This window comes from Triturus cristatus, chromosome 9 (genome assembly GCF_964204655.1).
Source record: "Triturus cristatus chromosome 9, aTriCri1.1, whole genome shotgun sequence".
NCBI classification, from domain to species: Eukaryota; Metazoa; Chordata; class Amphibia; order Caudata; family Salamandridae; genus Triturus; species Triturus cristatus.
Window position 1 is genome coordinate 760452550 of NC_140592.1, and position 16324 is coordinate 760468873.

General features: G+C 43.0%; 1 protein-coding gene across 8 annotated transcripts in view; it reads left to right on the top strand.

Annotated features, from left to right (window-relative positions):
- DAAM1 (dishevelled associated activator of morphogenesis 1) overlaps nucleotides 1-16324 on the top strand; it is a 579575-nt gene that overhangs the window by 458150 nt on the left and 105101 nt on the right. For all 8 annotated transcript variants that reach the window (XM_085626090.1, XM_085626094.1, XM_085626087.1 and 5 more), the window contains 2 exons: nucleotides 9255-9361; nucleotides 15317-15401. In XM_085626090.1, coding sequence (XP_085482216.1) covers nucleotides 9255-9361; nucleotides 15317-15401 — 192 coding nt within the window. The remainder of the gene's footprint in view (nucleotides 1-9254; nucleotides 9362-15316; nucleotides 15402-16324) is intronic.

The window sequence follows — 16324 nt, forward strand, 5'->3', positions numbered from 1 at the left end:
TTGAGAGGTTATGTAAACAGGAGAGCTGTTACATAACTCAAGGAAAACACGCCCTTATGTAAACAGGAGAGCTGTTACATAACTCAAGGAAAACACGCCCTTATGTAAACAGGAGAGCTGTTACATAACTCAAGGAAAACACGCCCTATAAAGGGAGGAACCGGGAGGTACAACGCTGTCGGATATTGTGTTTACACCGACGTGCCTGCTTAGTGAAGAGCAGTGTTCCGGAGTGGTGCTCCAGTAAGGCAAGAACGGAGGTAGGTCGAGTCGTTACTCCCTGGGCCGTGTCTTGCCCCATCGTCACCTGTGAAGGACCCGGAAGCTCTACCGGATAACCATTGAGCTTCGCTTTTTGACTCGGCTGAGTCAAAGCGCAGTGGCGCTTTTGCTGGTTGGAGTCGTAACTCCCAGCCCGACCGGAGATACAGGGACTGCCAGCTGTAACGCACACCAGGAGGTGTTTGCCGCGTTACAGACTCGGAAGTCCACAGGATCGATCGAGCGGCTGCTCTCGGTTCAGTCTTCTTTGCTTGTGATTGGGGTATCGGTGACGCATCACCAGGAGGTGACTCCGCGTCCCGGTGCAGTCTGAGGAAGAGGTTGAGCGGCTGCTCCCTTCAGGTAGAGACCCCGGCTGGGTGTTTCCCTGACTCCTCGATTCTCCCCAACACTCTTCGTGCCCCTCACAGCCTACCGATTGGCATTGTCGGCCGTTTCATTTCTGCCCTCTGTTGGCATACGCCGGGATCGGCGTATATGCAGAGGACGGTTAGGACCATCCGTGCTGTGTGCTGGTAACGTACTTAGCCTGGAGGATTCCAGTGACTATAACCTTTGTTTATTCCTTGTATTATTTTTGCCTTCATTAAAATAACTAAACCTTCACAAGTGGTTGCGTTCTCATTATCGTGTCTGTTAAACGATCCTGAGACGTTCAGGGCGTTACACTGAGTTTGAAAAGATGCAGGACGTCATAATTAAACCAGCAGACCAGGGAGGAGCAACAGTGATCCTACCTATTGAAATGTACAAGAACGAATGCCTGAAACTACTCAATGACCCACGCAATTACTCACGACTGCAAAGAGATCCAACTGGGAATTTGAAACTAGAAATACATGAGATGGTTTCGGAAGCAGCAGAAGAAGGATGGATCACCACCGCGGAGGAATTTTTTTTTAAAAGAAACGGATCCAAAGATCCCATACTTTTATATCCTCCCTAAAGTACATAAGAATATGCATCCACCACCAGGTAGACCGATCGTGTCAGGCATCGGTTCGGCACTCGAAACACTCTCAAAATTTGCCGACCATTTCCTACGACCAATGGTACAAAAAATGCCTTCGTATCTAAAAGATACACAAGATTTCTTGTTGAAACTCCAACCGCTGAGTTTTGATCCAACTACTGATTACTTGATGACTCTAGACGTGGAAGCACTGGACACCAGTATCCCCCAAGAAGCTTCCCTCACAGTGATTGAAAAACTGCTGGGATTGGAAAATTGGACATCAATAACACCAATAAAATTCGTCGTCCAGTGTGTACGACTAGCCTTAACTAGGAATTATTTTGAATTCGAAGGGGAGTGCTTTCTACAAACCCATGGTACTTCTATGGGCATGACCTGCGCACCGAGCGTAGCATGCCTGTACGTACATGACTTCGAAATACGCTTCATCTACAATGAGACAAACCCGTACCAATCCAATCTGGGGGTATGGAAGCGCTTTATAGACGATATCTTTATAATCTGGAAAGGAGATGCCGACAGAGCAAAAGAGTTCCTGGCTTGGTTAAACAGCAGGGATGAATACCTGAAGTTCACAATGACTTTAGAGAGAGATTCCATTACGTTCTTGGATCTAAAGATTTGACCAGCAGATGGGACACTAAAAACTGAAGTGTTCTATAAACCCACTGATGCCAACAATCTACTCGGGTACGATAGCTTCCACCCCAAAGCCTTACGAGACAACTTGCCAGTCGGCCAATTCCTAAGGCTAAGAAGGAATTGTACTGACAAAGCAAATTACGAAACCCATGCTGAGAAGCTAACACAAAAATTGAAGACGAAATCCTACCCAACAAAACTGATAAAACAAGCATATAAAAGGGCTGAGAAGGACTATTGGAACCTACAAAGAAACCTGACAACAAAAGAATTGTTTGCGTCACTACCTACGGAACAGACTCTAATAAAGTAAAAAACATCGTTCTACGACATTGGAGAACATTAAACTCTGGCGGTTTGAAACTGGAGAAACCGTTGTTCGCTTTCAAGAGAGGAAAATCAATCAAGGACTCCGTCGTTCACACTCGGCCAAAAAAGAAACAAGGCAAAGCAGGCCAACAACACACACTATGGAATCTACCAGAGGTAGTCGGACACTTCCCATGTGGATCGTGCAGTGTATGCAGATTAACAACACCTAGCAAAGTGATCGACGTGGGCTTGAGAACTCCTTGGGAACAACGATCCTTCAGTAACTGCAACAGCCACAATGTAGTTTACTTAATCACGTGTATCTGCAAGAAGATATACATTGGCATGACTACACGAAAAGTGAAGATCAGAATTAATGAGCATCGTAGCACATTCAGATGTGGTAAAACAATTACCAAAATGATGCGACACTTTCAAACACAGAAACACAATGAGAATGACTTCACTTGGACGGTGATTGAAAAACTACCGGATAGTTGCAATGAAAGACAACTACTAAAACTAGAGCAGAGATGGATTTACCGTTTGTCAAGCACAACGTTAGGTCTCAACGAAGAAATCCCGTGGTGTTCTATGACCTAACCTGAACACAAGAAGAATTACCCTCGCAGTTCAGTCAGTGCAAATATAACAAAAAGCCGAATATATGAGGAACATTAAAGAAATATATACCAAAAACTGACATAAAGTAGGCTCTAAACATGCCATTCTTATAGAAGTTTCTCACAACTGAAGGGAAAGGAAAGTGTGTCAGCCTGTAACAGTATGACCAAATAAGGAGGCAGAGAAACTAGGAGTATTTGTACGAATACAGCCCCTACCAAAAAAGAACCCTTAAACTACATGAACACGTGGTATATTATATATAGAAGCCCTGAATACACACCTAATGATTTTAAGGGGTGGGGAATAGACGACCAGCATGGAGAGTCGGTTAAAACAATAAACAAATGCACAGACAATAGGATTTAATAAAATTCACCAGTGTGTTGCATATTGTGATTGAACTAATAGGACTCCATGTACATGTCTCTCTAGCGTGGGTCAACAGCATGTACAGTAAGCGACTTAATCACTGTCTTTCCTGACTGTAGCATTATCAGTAGAAGGATTGTCTCGCACCTATGAAAAAAATCCATGTAGTTGGGCATAAGTGATAAATACAATTCAAAAACAAATAAAATAAGTAAATAAACACGAGGGGATAAGAACACCGACAACATGATCGTATTGAACTACACTACCCAGAAATCCTGTAGTTCAACGTTACATACGTCATTAAATAACCCAGCATTCCGTATTCTAATCATAGAGAATACACGTAATGGGATAGAACAACCCACCAATGAGAAGGAAAAGCCCTACTTAAGAGACACGGCAGTCGCGTACACATCTCCGACGGCAGACGATGTGTTTTATGAGGTGTAACGGCGGTGCGGTGTCCTTGACGAAGTAAGTTGGATGGGGGCTGCGCATACCAGGGAGGTTGAGGTATAACGATCTGAGATACGCTGCATGCAGCGTAGACATAGACACTAATCCTCAATGCGGGAGACTACTTATCGTTCTACTTTTTGCACAGAGTGGAGTTATAAGCTGGAGGGGTACTTAAGTAGACTGTGCAGAGGGAACTGTTTCTTCAACAAATTAGCGCACCAATGAGGGACGCGATATAGAGTATGAAGGGATATTAGAAAGGTGGAATTTTCAAAGCAGACTAACATACAGGTCAAACATTATCAAACCGCTGTCGTGGGCTAAGTGCTATGGAAATAAGATGGAGCACTAGTACATAATTACCTTGGAAGTAGGATTACGAGATGGTACACTTACAATAACCACGGCGACACCAGCTCCCTGTGACAGGGGGTGGGGCTAGGCGAACACCTAAAAAAATGGTTTTATATATATATTTTTTTTTATTCAGTGTTTGACTACAGGACAGCACCTGAACACACGAGAGCTGCATGATGCTAGTAGGCATTGATCAGTAGGTGAGCGTCACCATGATTCCCTAGACTGAGTAAAATATATGTTTTATTAAAATACCCGCCCCAATTATCAAATCTTAAAACAACACGCTAAAGAAAGGGTTTTGTACAACATAGATTGCTAGGATTGGTGGCAAACACAATTGTATAGTCACGGTCTTTCCACTTATAGACAACACCTTTTTGATGGTGATCACGTCGTGTGGTGATTATATTTCAGTGTAATGGCAAATGTGTTTTTTAAAATGGATTGAGTAGTGAAATCCACTAAGCCCTAATTAGTGAGCACATAGTCAGGTGGTACACCAACACTCCAACTGTAATTCAGCGAATATGAGCACGAGATGGGCTGTAGACCAGATTATTTAATGTCCTTAAAGGAAATATATTATATTGTCTTTCCCATGTCCCATAGAAAATCTTCTGAAGTTGGAGTTAACACACGGACAGGTGAGTGCATTAGGCCTCACGTTTTTTGGGTTGCATGTAATACATGCACTGCTACACGGCAGGGACCTTAAAGAATAAGGCACAGAGACATAACGCCCTGACGAAGGCCCTCAGACCCGACTGGGCTACCCATATGGGCCGAAACATGTTGGCACACAGTTGAGGGTTTATTTGAACAGAATTAAGTTCAAAATAACCCCAAGAAAAAGTTTTTTGTGATACCATGAGTGCCCGCGAATAAAGGACTCAGGAAAGGGTACACTCATAGGTATTTTTAACCTAATCTGGTTCCCTGCTTAACCAGTTATTCATTTATCTAAGCACTCCCATTACATCTTTGGTTGAGTCCGCCCAGAGAGTACCATCTTCTCTGGGTGTGGAGTATTTGCCTATGATGAAGCATGTCACTATTATGTGAGTGAGGCTTTTACTTCAATATCTTTGATATTCCACCTGAGAAGTAGGTAGTTGAATAATACTCTAACACATCCTTAGATCGGGTTATTCTACCAGTTTAACAGTAGTTGCTGATTGTGAAAAAAAGCTTTCCTGGTGGCCATCACCTCTGCCAGATGAGTGAGTGAGATCCAGGCTCTTTCTTCTAAACCTCCTTTTCTCTGTCCATCCGGACAAAGTGGTTCTAAGGACTCGTCCATCTTTTCTGCTGAAGGTTGTCACCGCCTTTCATATCGGGTAGACCATCACTTTGCCCACCTTCTTTCCGCCTCCTCATCCCTCTAAAGAGGAAGAGAGGCTCCACCGTCTGGACTCAAAACGTGCGCTCTCATTCTACCTGAACCGCACACAACAGTTCCGGGTGGATGGTCAGCTCTTTGTTGGCTACGTGGGCATCGGGCCGTGCACAATCTCTCGGTGGGTTGTTCTATGCATAAAGGATTGTTATTCTTTGGCTAAAAAGGAATCTCCGGTAGGGCTGCATACCCATTCTACCAGGGCGACGGCAGCTACTACTGCTTTGGGACGGGGAGTTCCCTTCTATGACATCTGTCAGGCAGCTACGTGGGCCTCGCTGCACACGTTTACCAAGCATTATTGCCTGGACAGCCAAGTCCGGAGAGACTGCTTCTTTGGCAGTTCTGTTCTCCAGGATTTTCTGGTGTGATCTTGGTTCTCAGACTCACCACCGGGGTTGGTATTGCTGGGGTATCTATTCTAAGGTAAGGAATCTATCACTACGTTTTTCTTTCAGATGCACAGGTTACTTACCTTCGGTAACGATGTATCTGTAAGAAACATTAGTAGTGATAGATTCCTTACCGCCCCACCAATCCTCCCGTTCTGCCAACTGATTTCTAGGGTTAAGGTCATCCCTTTCAGGGCCCTAGCTTCATGGCACCAGTGGTCAGTTTTTGCTTGGCTCTGCGTTCCTTGCGTGGAAAGTCGTGTACAGAACTACCGTCGGCGTGCGTGGGCATGTCTAAGTAGCTCCAGCGACGTCAGCTTGGCGCCAATGACGCACGCAGAGCCACACGACGACGCCTACCGACACGCAGGGGTACTGCTGACGAAATCCAGTCTTGATGCCTGGGGGTAATTCTAAGGTAAGGAATCTATCACTACTAATGTTTCTTACAGATATATCGTTACGGAAGGTAAGTAACTTGTGCTTCTGGACTAGACCATCCTCCCAGCGTTCCTTCCGGTCTAGTGACAATCACAACGGGCTTTTTAGCCAGACCAGATATGTAGAAAAACCCAACGAGCTGCTCATGCAGCTACGTTTTCTTTGCTCAAGAGCCGAAAAGCCTAGCCACCAGTCAGTGTTGAAAGTTGGCATGTGTAGGAAGCTGGCTCTTTATGTGATATATCAATATACAGTGTAAAGAGTCCAGGGGTTTCCTTCTAAGTGGACATGCGCTTGCTCTAGCAATCCCAAAGTGCTCTATTTGGCGTAGTGTGTTCGAGCAGCCTTAGGCTTACCCAATAGGAGTGGAAGACAGCTGCAAATACGCACACTGATCAATAAATGACAGACACGACTAAAGACGGAGAGCCACACCAGTTTATAAAAATTGCAAGTATCTTTTATATATGTTAGGCATTGGAGAAAAATCTTTCAGTTAAGTTTGTTTTTAAATATAAATTATTTTCAGTTCAAAAAGTGGACACTTGTTCAATTTTTGAGTTCTGTAATGTTATCCAATGGAAGAAAGAACAAGTTCTACAAACCGGTATAGTACAGCGACTTATGGGACCAATCTCCAGGAGTTAAGGTGAGTGCTGGGTAAAGTCCAAGGCAGCATCAACAGTGCACCACTAGCGGCACAATGGTGACGCCGTGCAGGGTGCAAAACAGCGTTGGGAGCCCAATGTTATTCTGTGGAGATCAGTCTCTGCAAAAAGAGTCTGCAGGCTCTGGCTAGGAAGCCAGTCGGGCTGAACCAACTGGGGCTCAAGCCTCATGATGCTCGGGACATAGCAATATCTTTGGTCCTCTTCTCCAAGCCCAGGAGAGACTGGTGCAGAGGTGTCCTTAGGTATTGGGTTTTTCCTTACCGGACCAGTCGCTGTAGAGAAGGCCTGCGTGCAGAGGCTGCCTGCCACATCAGAGGGTCCATGAGCGGTGAAACCATGATGGCCTCGGGCTATGGAGGTCTGTGGAACCTTGATTCCACCATCAGCCCACTTCGACTCGGGCTTGTAGCATCGGGTACAGTAGTGGCCACAGGTGTCGGGCTTTGGCAATTCTGGAGGCCTCAAAATCCTTTCTTTTGGAGTTGCTGTGAGATTCAGGGAACAGTTCCACTGTCTCACTGGAGGACTTGGTTTTTTATCGAAGGCAGGCAGTCCTCCCAAGTTTCTGGAGTCAACAGCTGCAGGACGAATCTACTTTGGTGCAGTTTTCAACGAGGGATGCAGACATGCCGGCAAGGCTGGTTCCAGGTCAGCTGCTTCTTCTCTACTCTCTGCTTTTGTGGCTCTTCCACATCCTCCCTCTTCTTAGTTTATCAGGATCTGTTTCTCTGGTGCCAGAGACTCCCATAAATACTGATTTTAGGGGCGTTAGGGGTGTGTAGGGTAGTACCCAATGGACCAATGACAATTGGAGACACTACGCCCCCCTATATGACCACTTCCTGTGGACAATGGGCATAACCCTGTCCCAGAATTCCTAAGTATGCCATCACAAAGATGTCCACCTCAATGCAGCCTACTTTAGGGGTGGTACTAGCCTACCTGAAGTGTGAATTTTCCCACCTGTCCAGGTGCCAAGGGGTTCCTGGAGAAAGGGGGCGGCTTCCACTACTGTGAGGGGAGCCAGACTCTCATTCCAAAGGCGGTATCTCTTTGAAGCTTGCCCGCCTAGGAAGGCTAATCAGCAGGTCATCCTGTGGGAGGGGGTGTTACACCTTCTTCCCATACAGGCTTTTGTTCTGGGCCTCCTGAGAGCAGATGCTCTCACCATAGGATGCCAGAACAGTGTCGCTGATGGCAGGCTGGCAGACACCAATCAGGGAGCACACCAGAGGCTGGTAGGTTTTCAGGTGCCCTCTGGATTCTTGTACTGGTAAATCCATCACTGGAATCAATGTGGGTTTATCAATAAAAGATGTTTGATACCAGACATCCCTAGTTTCAGTGAAGCCATTCTGTAGCTAGGGGACTTATTTTCACCAGTGTCCAGCACATGTTTTAAAATGGCTTTCCTGTCCACTTGCAGAGGCAGTAATAGGACTGACCAGCACAGGGGTATATCTGCTCATGCAGGTATGCCCTCGCATGTAATATTCAGCACCCTGACTTAGGGCGGTCGGGCCTGCTGTAGGGGTGACTTACAAATATCACAGGCAGTGTTAGGGGACATGGCACACAGGGATGTGTGACATGTTTTGTTTTCACTTTTATCTGCATCAAGACACGCAGGCTGGAATGGTAACCTTGCATGTGCTTGGTGAGGGGGTCCCTTTGTGTGGTACAATTTGTGCTGCTGCCCTTAGGGACCCTCTTTAGTACCTCCGGCCCTAGGTACCAAGGGTACAATTTACTAGAGATGCATGAAGGGTTCTAAAGGTTTTGCCAGTTGGGGAAACAATTATAAAGTTTTGGGAAAGAGCTCTGACACAGGGGACCTGGTTAGCAGGAACCCAGTGCACTAACAGTCGAAATCACTGCAGTCACCTGGCAAAATGTGCGGGTGACCATGTCCTCCTGTGATCCTTTTTAGGGGTGAATGGAGCTCTGTCATGCATCTTTGCCCTAACACCCTACTCCTACTCAGTTGAACCCTCAATTTGCCTCCTTATCTCCCTTTTTTCAGCAAGACTGCCTGGCTGGAGTTATTTACGTGTTTGGTGGAAACCATTTGTGTATCTTATTGGTTTGGAATCTGCACTCAGAGGAATTATGGACTTTTCCTTGTTTGAGGGGTGTTTTGTTAACACTAAATATTGTGCTCTATTTCAAGGTTATGAATATTTCACTGCTTCTTGTTCTTGTTCTATTTTTGACCAGCAGAAAATTCTTAACCTGAACCTTCTATGGGGGTTTCCTGATGAAACGTAGTGGTTTCCTATTATTGTTAAAGTGATGCTTTGAATGTCTTTTCATGTTATTTGCAGAAAGAAACTGATACCACCGATGACACCCTCGGGTCCAAGCATAAGGTTAAAGAGCTGTCAGTGGTGGATGGGAGGAGAGCCCAGAACTGCAACATTCTTCTTTCAAGGTACTCTATTGTCTGTCCTGTCCTTCCCTACCGGGCCTTGTGTGTGAACCTAGGTTCTTTGAAGGCTAGATATCTGGTCTCTGGAAAAATGTTTGTCCACAGGTTTATTTGACTTATGTAGCATTGCAGTAATCTTGAAAAATGTTTGTTGATGTTTGGAAGGTAATTCCTGTCAGCTCTATGCATTCATGTAATCTAAACTTAAAGCAGCAGTCGTGCTGTCGGTGCCATTCAGTACTTTGTAACAAAAATCTGCATTCAAGATTATTTCTTGTTCTTACTAAGTTTAGAGTCAGAGGCAAGTGGTAATTTAGATATTGGAGCAGCATTTTCTTTGAATATTGATTTAGGGCCTGTCCCAAGTATTGTAGAGTGGCTAATAAACCATTAAATGTATTTTAATATGAATAGTTTATATGAAGTTCACCCTACGCACTCTCCATATATATTTTATTTATCGCTACATTACTTTCTCCAGTGCACCGACTTGGTATGTGCCATTTGCGTTAACCTTAATACCAAAGATGGCTTCTTTTGTCTGGTTACAACAAGAAGCTGAAGAGATGATTTGTTGCACTATCCACCAAAAACGTTGAAGGCATATGCAGCCGGATTAATGATGAGTTAATTTATTCCTGTCCCTTTACCCAGCGTTCCTAGAGCCTGTGTGTGTTTTATTTAATCGAGGTATCTTGTGTGATAAAAGATGCCACAGTTTTGCTTTTTACAGAATTCCGTTTCACACTCCTTGTATTACATACTGTGATGATTTTAATTGCTTAGCAAACACTCTACCCTCTGCACACTACTCTACTCAAACATAAATGCATTTTTCTTTCCTTACTTGTATTGTTTATAACTTCATGAGGCATACAGGACAAACTACATCCTCCACAGCCTATCTGGCTCAGCTGACTGGAGGTTTACCATGTCCCATGATGACAGCTACCACAGTCCTCCGGCTGTGCTAATGAAAATGTGTAGAAGTGTTGATATGCCACTGATGTGGTCTAGAAGTTTGACATCGTTTTTAAAAAAAATCTTGAACAAATTTTTGCGTCAGGTGAGGTCATTAAGACATTCATACTTTGGGATTGCTCTCCATTTCTGCAGTAAGCACATAACCCACAGAGCTATATTACTAGCTCCAGAGGGCAGAATATTCTGGACTGGTGCAGGTGGACAATACCTATTTGTTTAAAATGTGCCACTTTAGCTACTTAAAACAAAGGCCGTTGAGCGAAGTCAGAGCTGTTGTACAGTACTTCAGCCAATTTAAGACTTTGGCTGCTCAGCATCTGTATGAATTTAGCTTGCAGAAGTCATCCATACACTAAGAATAAAGAATTTGAAATCATGATCCGCTTAAAGTCAGTGCCTGCTGCTCGATTTTAAGCTGGAAAAGCATACCTTTGCAACTGATTTTATCTGAGGGTACAGTGAGGAATTTTGACCCAGAAGAAAACTTGCTCTTGATTGTACTGACATGTCTCAGACACGTTCCCAAAAAAGGGAGACCGTCCGTTGCATCCAAAATGAGAAATGGCAACCTAGTACAATGGCCTCTGTTCTGGTGTGGTACGCATCTGAATTGGATGCATTGCTTCAGTATGTGAATTTATGCTAAGATTGGCATCTCAGGTGAAACACAAGGAGAAGGTGACGTGCGGCAAGTGATACACTAACTGAGCCTTTTTGCAGGTTTTCTATCAGAGGATTTGACATTGTTTATGGTATTCGGTCAATTACCCAATAGGTGGACATGTTCATAGACAGACTAGCTATAGCCAGCGTTGCAAGCGTACACAAATAAAATAAATAAATCATAGGCTCACCCAAAGGTCTGTGTTTGGATGTTGTGCTTCAACAGTTAGGGCAAACTATCCAAGAGCCCTTCTTTCAACTTCACAGAGACAAGGTGGTTCTTCGAACCAATCCCAGACTTCTACCTAAAGTGGTTTTGGCTTTTCACATCAATCAATCGGTTGAGCTACCTGTGTTCTTTCCTCAACCTGATTCTGTAGCAGGACGAGCTCTACACACTCTAGATGTTAGGAGAGCCCTAGTATATTATGTAGAAAGAACAAAAGATTTTTGTAAATCCAAACAGCTTTTTGTTGCCACACAAAGGCGCAATCCCATTTCTAAATCTGGCATTGCAAGATGGATTGTGAAATGTATCCAAACATGTTATGTCAAAGTGAAAAGAACCTTCATAATACCCCCTAGAGCGCATTCCACACACAAAATAGCAGCTACTATCGCCTTCTTAGGGAATATTCCCTTAGCTGACATCTGTAAGGCAGCAACATGGTCTACACTGCACACATTTGCCAAACACTATTGTGTAGATGTTTTAGCAAGGCAACAACCTAATGTAGGCCAGGCAGTACTTTAAACACTTTTTCAAACAGCTGCAACAGCTACAGGTTAGCCACCGCTTTGGGAGAACACTGCTGTATAGTCTATGCAAAGTGCTATGCAAACACATGAATGACGGAATGCTGAATAAATCATACATTCACCCCCAGTAAAGAGATCTGGGTTAAATCTATCGTACTTTTGCTCTCCATGCCTCCCCAGTTTAGACCCATTTGTTTGCGTAGCACTTTTCACCCTAGGTGGGATGGGTATGTCCAGATGTGGGTCCCTTGCTCACTGTGCCACTGGAATCAAGCTAGCCTGGCTGATGAAGGGTAATACCGAGAAACCGGTCCCAGGATGCTTGTTTCCGGTCCAGGGAGGACCTGGCTTGGCAGTTTGGGCTGGACTGTTCCCATGAGGCACAGGGTCAAGACTGATTTCCATATGGCCACGTCTAAACTTGGGTGGCATGGTGAGCAAAAAAATGAATGATTTAACCCAGATCTCTTGACTGGGGGTGAATGTTTTGATTTGTTCTGCATTACGTCCATCAATTGTGTGTCTTTTGCTTTCTCGTATAGTCTATGCAAAGCATGTGTTGTACAGCTCACATCCCTCGAATGGAAAATGTTACGTACCCAGTAAGCATCTGTTCTTAGCATGTAGAGCTGTAGATTCACATGCGCCCACCCACCTCCCAGGGTACCTATACCTGTTGCAGTTCTTTCTTATCTTATATACATTTGCATGGACATCTCTATTCTGCCTTTACTAACTCCATTCTCACCCTCTGCGGGAAAACAATCTAACAATGGAGTCGATGCCAATGCAGGAGGAGTCACCTACCTTGTGACGGGAAAGACTTCTTCGCAGAAAAACAACTTGCAAACATCCGGACCCAACACTAGATGGCAGGAGTATACAAAGCATGTGAATCTACAGCTCTACATGCCAAGAACAGATGCTTACTGGGTAAGCAACATTTTCTCTTTTTTGTATCTCTGCGGGGGCTGCTGACCGCCTCCCCGTCGCAATACAAAATACAGAGTATGGCGGTTGCATTGTAATTTGGAGTGTGGGTAGGCCGCCTATTGGGCGGCCGGTCCCCAATCTGAGACGATGGCAGACGTACTTAAGTTTGTCCGCCATCGAAACGAGGCCCTTAGTTTTTAAGTTAATCAGACATTTGGATCTCGCCTTCCTATGTGAGAAATAAGACCCATCATGTCATTTAAATATTCTCTTGCCTTGTTAGTGAAACCACTCTTCGGCTGCTGCAACTAATAACTTGTAACTGTTTTCCTACAAGATGGACTCTATTTTTCAGTTTATATCAATGAACTTCAAACCCTGTTCACATTTACATTCTACACCATGGTTCGTTTTAATGATATGGTAATTCTCCTTATAAAGTCAAAGGAAATTGCTCTGCATTATCCATGATTTCCACATCCACCAAGACTCTGCCCAATAGCCTTCTTTCAGGATTCCCCGCATCCCAAATAAGGATAACTTTAATAAAATGAACCTCAAAAGAGCTCTGAAATCTTATTTGGAATGCACCAACAGCCTCCTATACGATGCTCTCTACTTGGAAGATGCCCCAGACCAACAGACTCTCAATGCTTATTGGATTGCTTCTATATCTCAAAATAGTATTCTTTTGAAAGAGTTGCCTTTCAAAAAGGTATCTATGCCCATTTCACCAAGACTCTGTTTTGTAAGACATTAACATGGATTGCCTTATTTTCTAATTTCCAATCTTTTCATCCTTTGATAAAAAAGAGCCACTTGTAAGGGTAAGAGAAGTACTCATTCATGTGATTTTGTCCGTATTATAAATCCTCAGCATCCACCCCCATCCTTTTGTGGAGTACAGACACATTGTTTTGCTTATTAAGATCATATTCTTCATATTACCCACATTACGCTGTTCACAACATACTAGCAATGGAAGAAGACTATAGAAGTCACTATGTAGATGAACTCTTTTCCTGATATCAATGCATTTTCAAGGGTGTAGAGGGACCCTGCAATCTAAGCAATCAAAGTATATGATGTGCAGCATGGGAAAGGTTTTGACCTGATACTGTTTATTTCTGGTCAGGCAGTCAAACAGCTTACTTATTATAGGTTTTCTCTGATTACCAAACAGGATTTTGAACATGAGTATTTTGCCTCCAGTGTTAGGAGCGAGGAAAAATCAGGTCCTATTTTGACTCTAAAGGCCCACTTTCCAATGTGTTCTTTCAAGAGTAGATGTGAACGGGTGGGATTGCAGGAATCTGTCAAGAGTACTTTCATAAGCGTCTTTACAAATCAGAACCAAAGAAAGAAGACTTCTGAATTGTACAACCCCAACTTCCCTCATTTGCTTGGTAGATCCGTAAAAGCACATTTAACACAAGTAGAAATAGATGTTTGTTTGTTAAAAGATAAAAAAGGATTTCTACTGTTGTGCCAAGGTGTTTTATATACACTCTGTTTAATGTTCTCAATGTGCGTCTGTAGTCTCTGGGCCTAGCAGCCATCATTGTGGTGTAAATGTTATTGTTGGCAATCGTTTTAGCGTATCCATCTAATGGAGACTGAGTTGTGATCGATAATGAATTCTGTTTTTTTTTTCTAGAACATTAATTCTATCACTAATGTACATAGTGTATACTGTTGCAATGTGCTCAAGACGTTTGCACTTTCGATTATGCAATGAACAGAGTTCAAAATGGCGTAATTGAGCTCTTTCACCCAATCTATTATTAATAATAATATTATAGCACATTATATAAGGATCTTTTGTTTTGTATGGTTTGACAAAGTGTGTGCACTCGTGTGTGTGAGAGAGAGAGAGGTTTTTAATTTCTTTATCCATGCAAATCATTTAGTGAAGGACCTTTCATTTTATGGAGCGCACCTCCAATGTAGTCCTCTACAAAATCAATGTAGCTTACCGTATGGTTAACCTTCCATCCATTCCATTGAATCATGCTAAGTGGTATTTATTAAATTAAAGTTGCATTCTAAGTATGAAACAGTTATTAATCCAAGTTAATATTAATGTCTGAATAGTTGTAACTTTAAAAATGCAGTGGAATTAAACTCTGGTACATGATACAGGTGAACGGTGTTCACTTATGGATAATGTTTGAAGCTACACCCTTAACACAACTCATTCATATCACCTCTGTCTTTCACCACCGCCACCACCTCTGATCTACAGCCATCTTCACCACCTCACACCCTCCCCCGGCATTCGTCCACCTCCAAACTCAAAACAAAATGACTGTGTCAGTGATTGTTGGAGAATTCAAAGCTGTCCATTTCCAGTCTTCCTGTCTTAACAAGTTAAATTCTCATGGAGACATGTACAGCATTTCATCGTCTTTGGGAGATTTCCATTAAGCATTGCTCCAAGTATTCTAAAGCCATTGAATGGATTCAATGTTTGCACATAAGGATTCCGAGTTTGATGTTGGTTCAATTAACAGCCTTCTTTTGTTATTGCCTAACAGCACAGGCAGTGGAAATGGGCATTAGTGGGACATAGATACACTTTCTTCTCAAGTAATAAGTGAATTTTAATTTTCATTCCAGACTCAAATTGTCCAATGACGAAATTAAACGTGCAATCTTAACAATGGATGAACAAGAGGACCTTCCAAAGGACATGCTTGAACAGGTGAGGTGCACATTCCCTCGCTGGTAAATCATGTGGAACATTGTAATATTTTTTCAGATGCAGAAGCATGTTTGTTGGATTGAAGAGCAATTTAGATGGCTCATGGATAAAATTCAGTGTTTCCAATTTCACTGCAAATGAAACTATCAGTAAAGCAAACCAACAATCCAAACCTTGGACATTGCTGTTCATAAATTGCAGGGCCATTCATATACCAGAGCCAGTTTTATATTAACTTAATGAATTCATAGTGTAAAGCCCTACTGACATTCTAGAAAATGTGACTTCAGAATAGCTGTGTGACTTAGCTCTATACATCCTCCACTTAATGCTGCAACCGATTTAAAGAAAGAGCAAGCAAAGATTATTTGGGATTTTTCAGGTGATGTATCTTTAATTGCAAACCTTCCTCATTTTCTTTGTTTACCACTTCTCTGTCTCACAAGTATGCACTCAAGAGTGGAGGTGTAAATGAAGCGTTCCCTTACAATGTTTTCAAATATTTTTTTAATTCTTTGCTCGTCTGCCCAGTTCTAAAAATATGTGATTGAGATTTGTGCTGGCTGGCATTTTAACAACAACAATATGGTGAATACCCAAGAAATGCATGCTATTGGTGCTCAAAGATAATTATCATTTTCTGTTCCTGTAAGAAAAACCTAAATCCTTACCTTTTTTTACCTTCAAAGTTATGTTTTTTCTCCTGTCCCAGAATAATGTCTGAAGGATTTTTTGCACTCATTCACTGTAGAGTGAAGTGGGTTCCTGTACTGTTCTGGTACCCATTATACATATCAGCCTTCCACATCAGAAAGAAAGGTGCCTCTATTGTGTCTTATGTTCTTTTTACAACTGTAGAATTGAAGAGAGGGAATTTTCTTCACCTATGAGAAATCCTAGCCAAGGTTGAAAAGTTTTCAGTG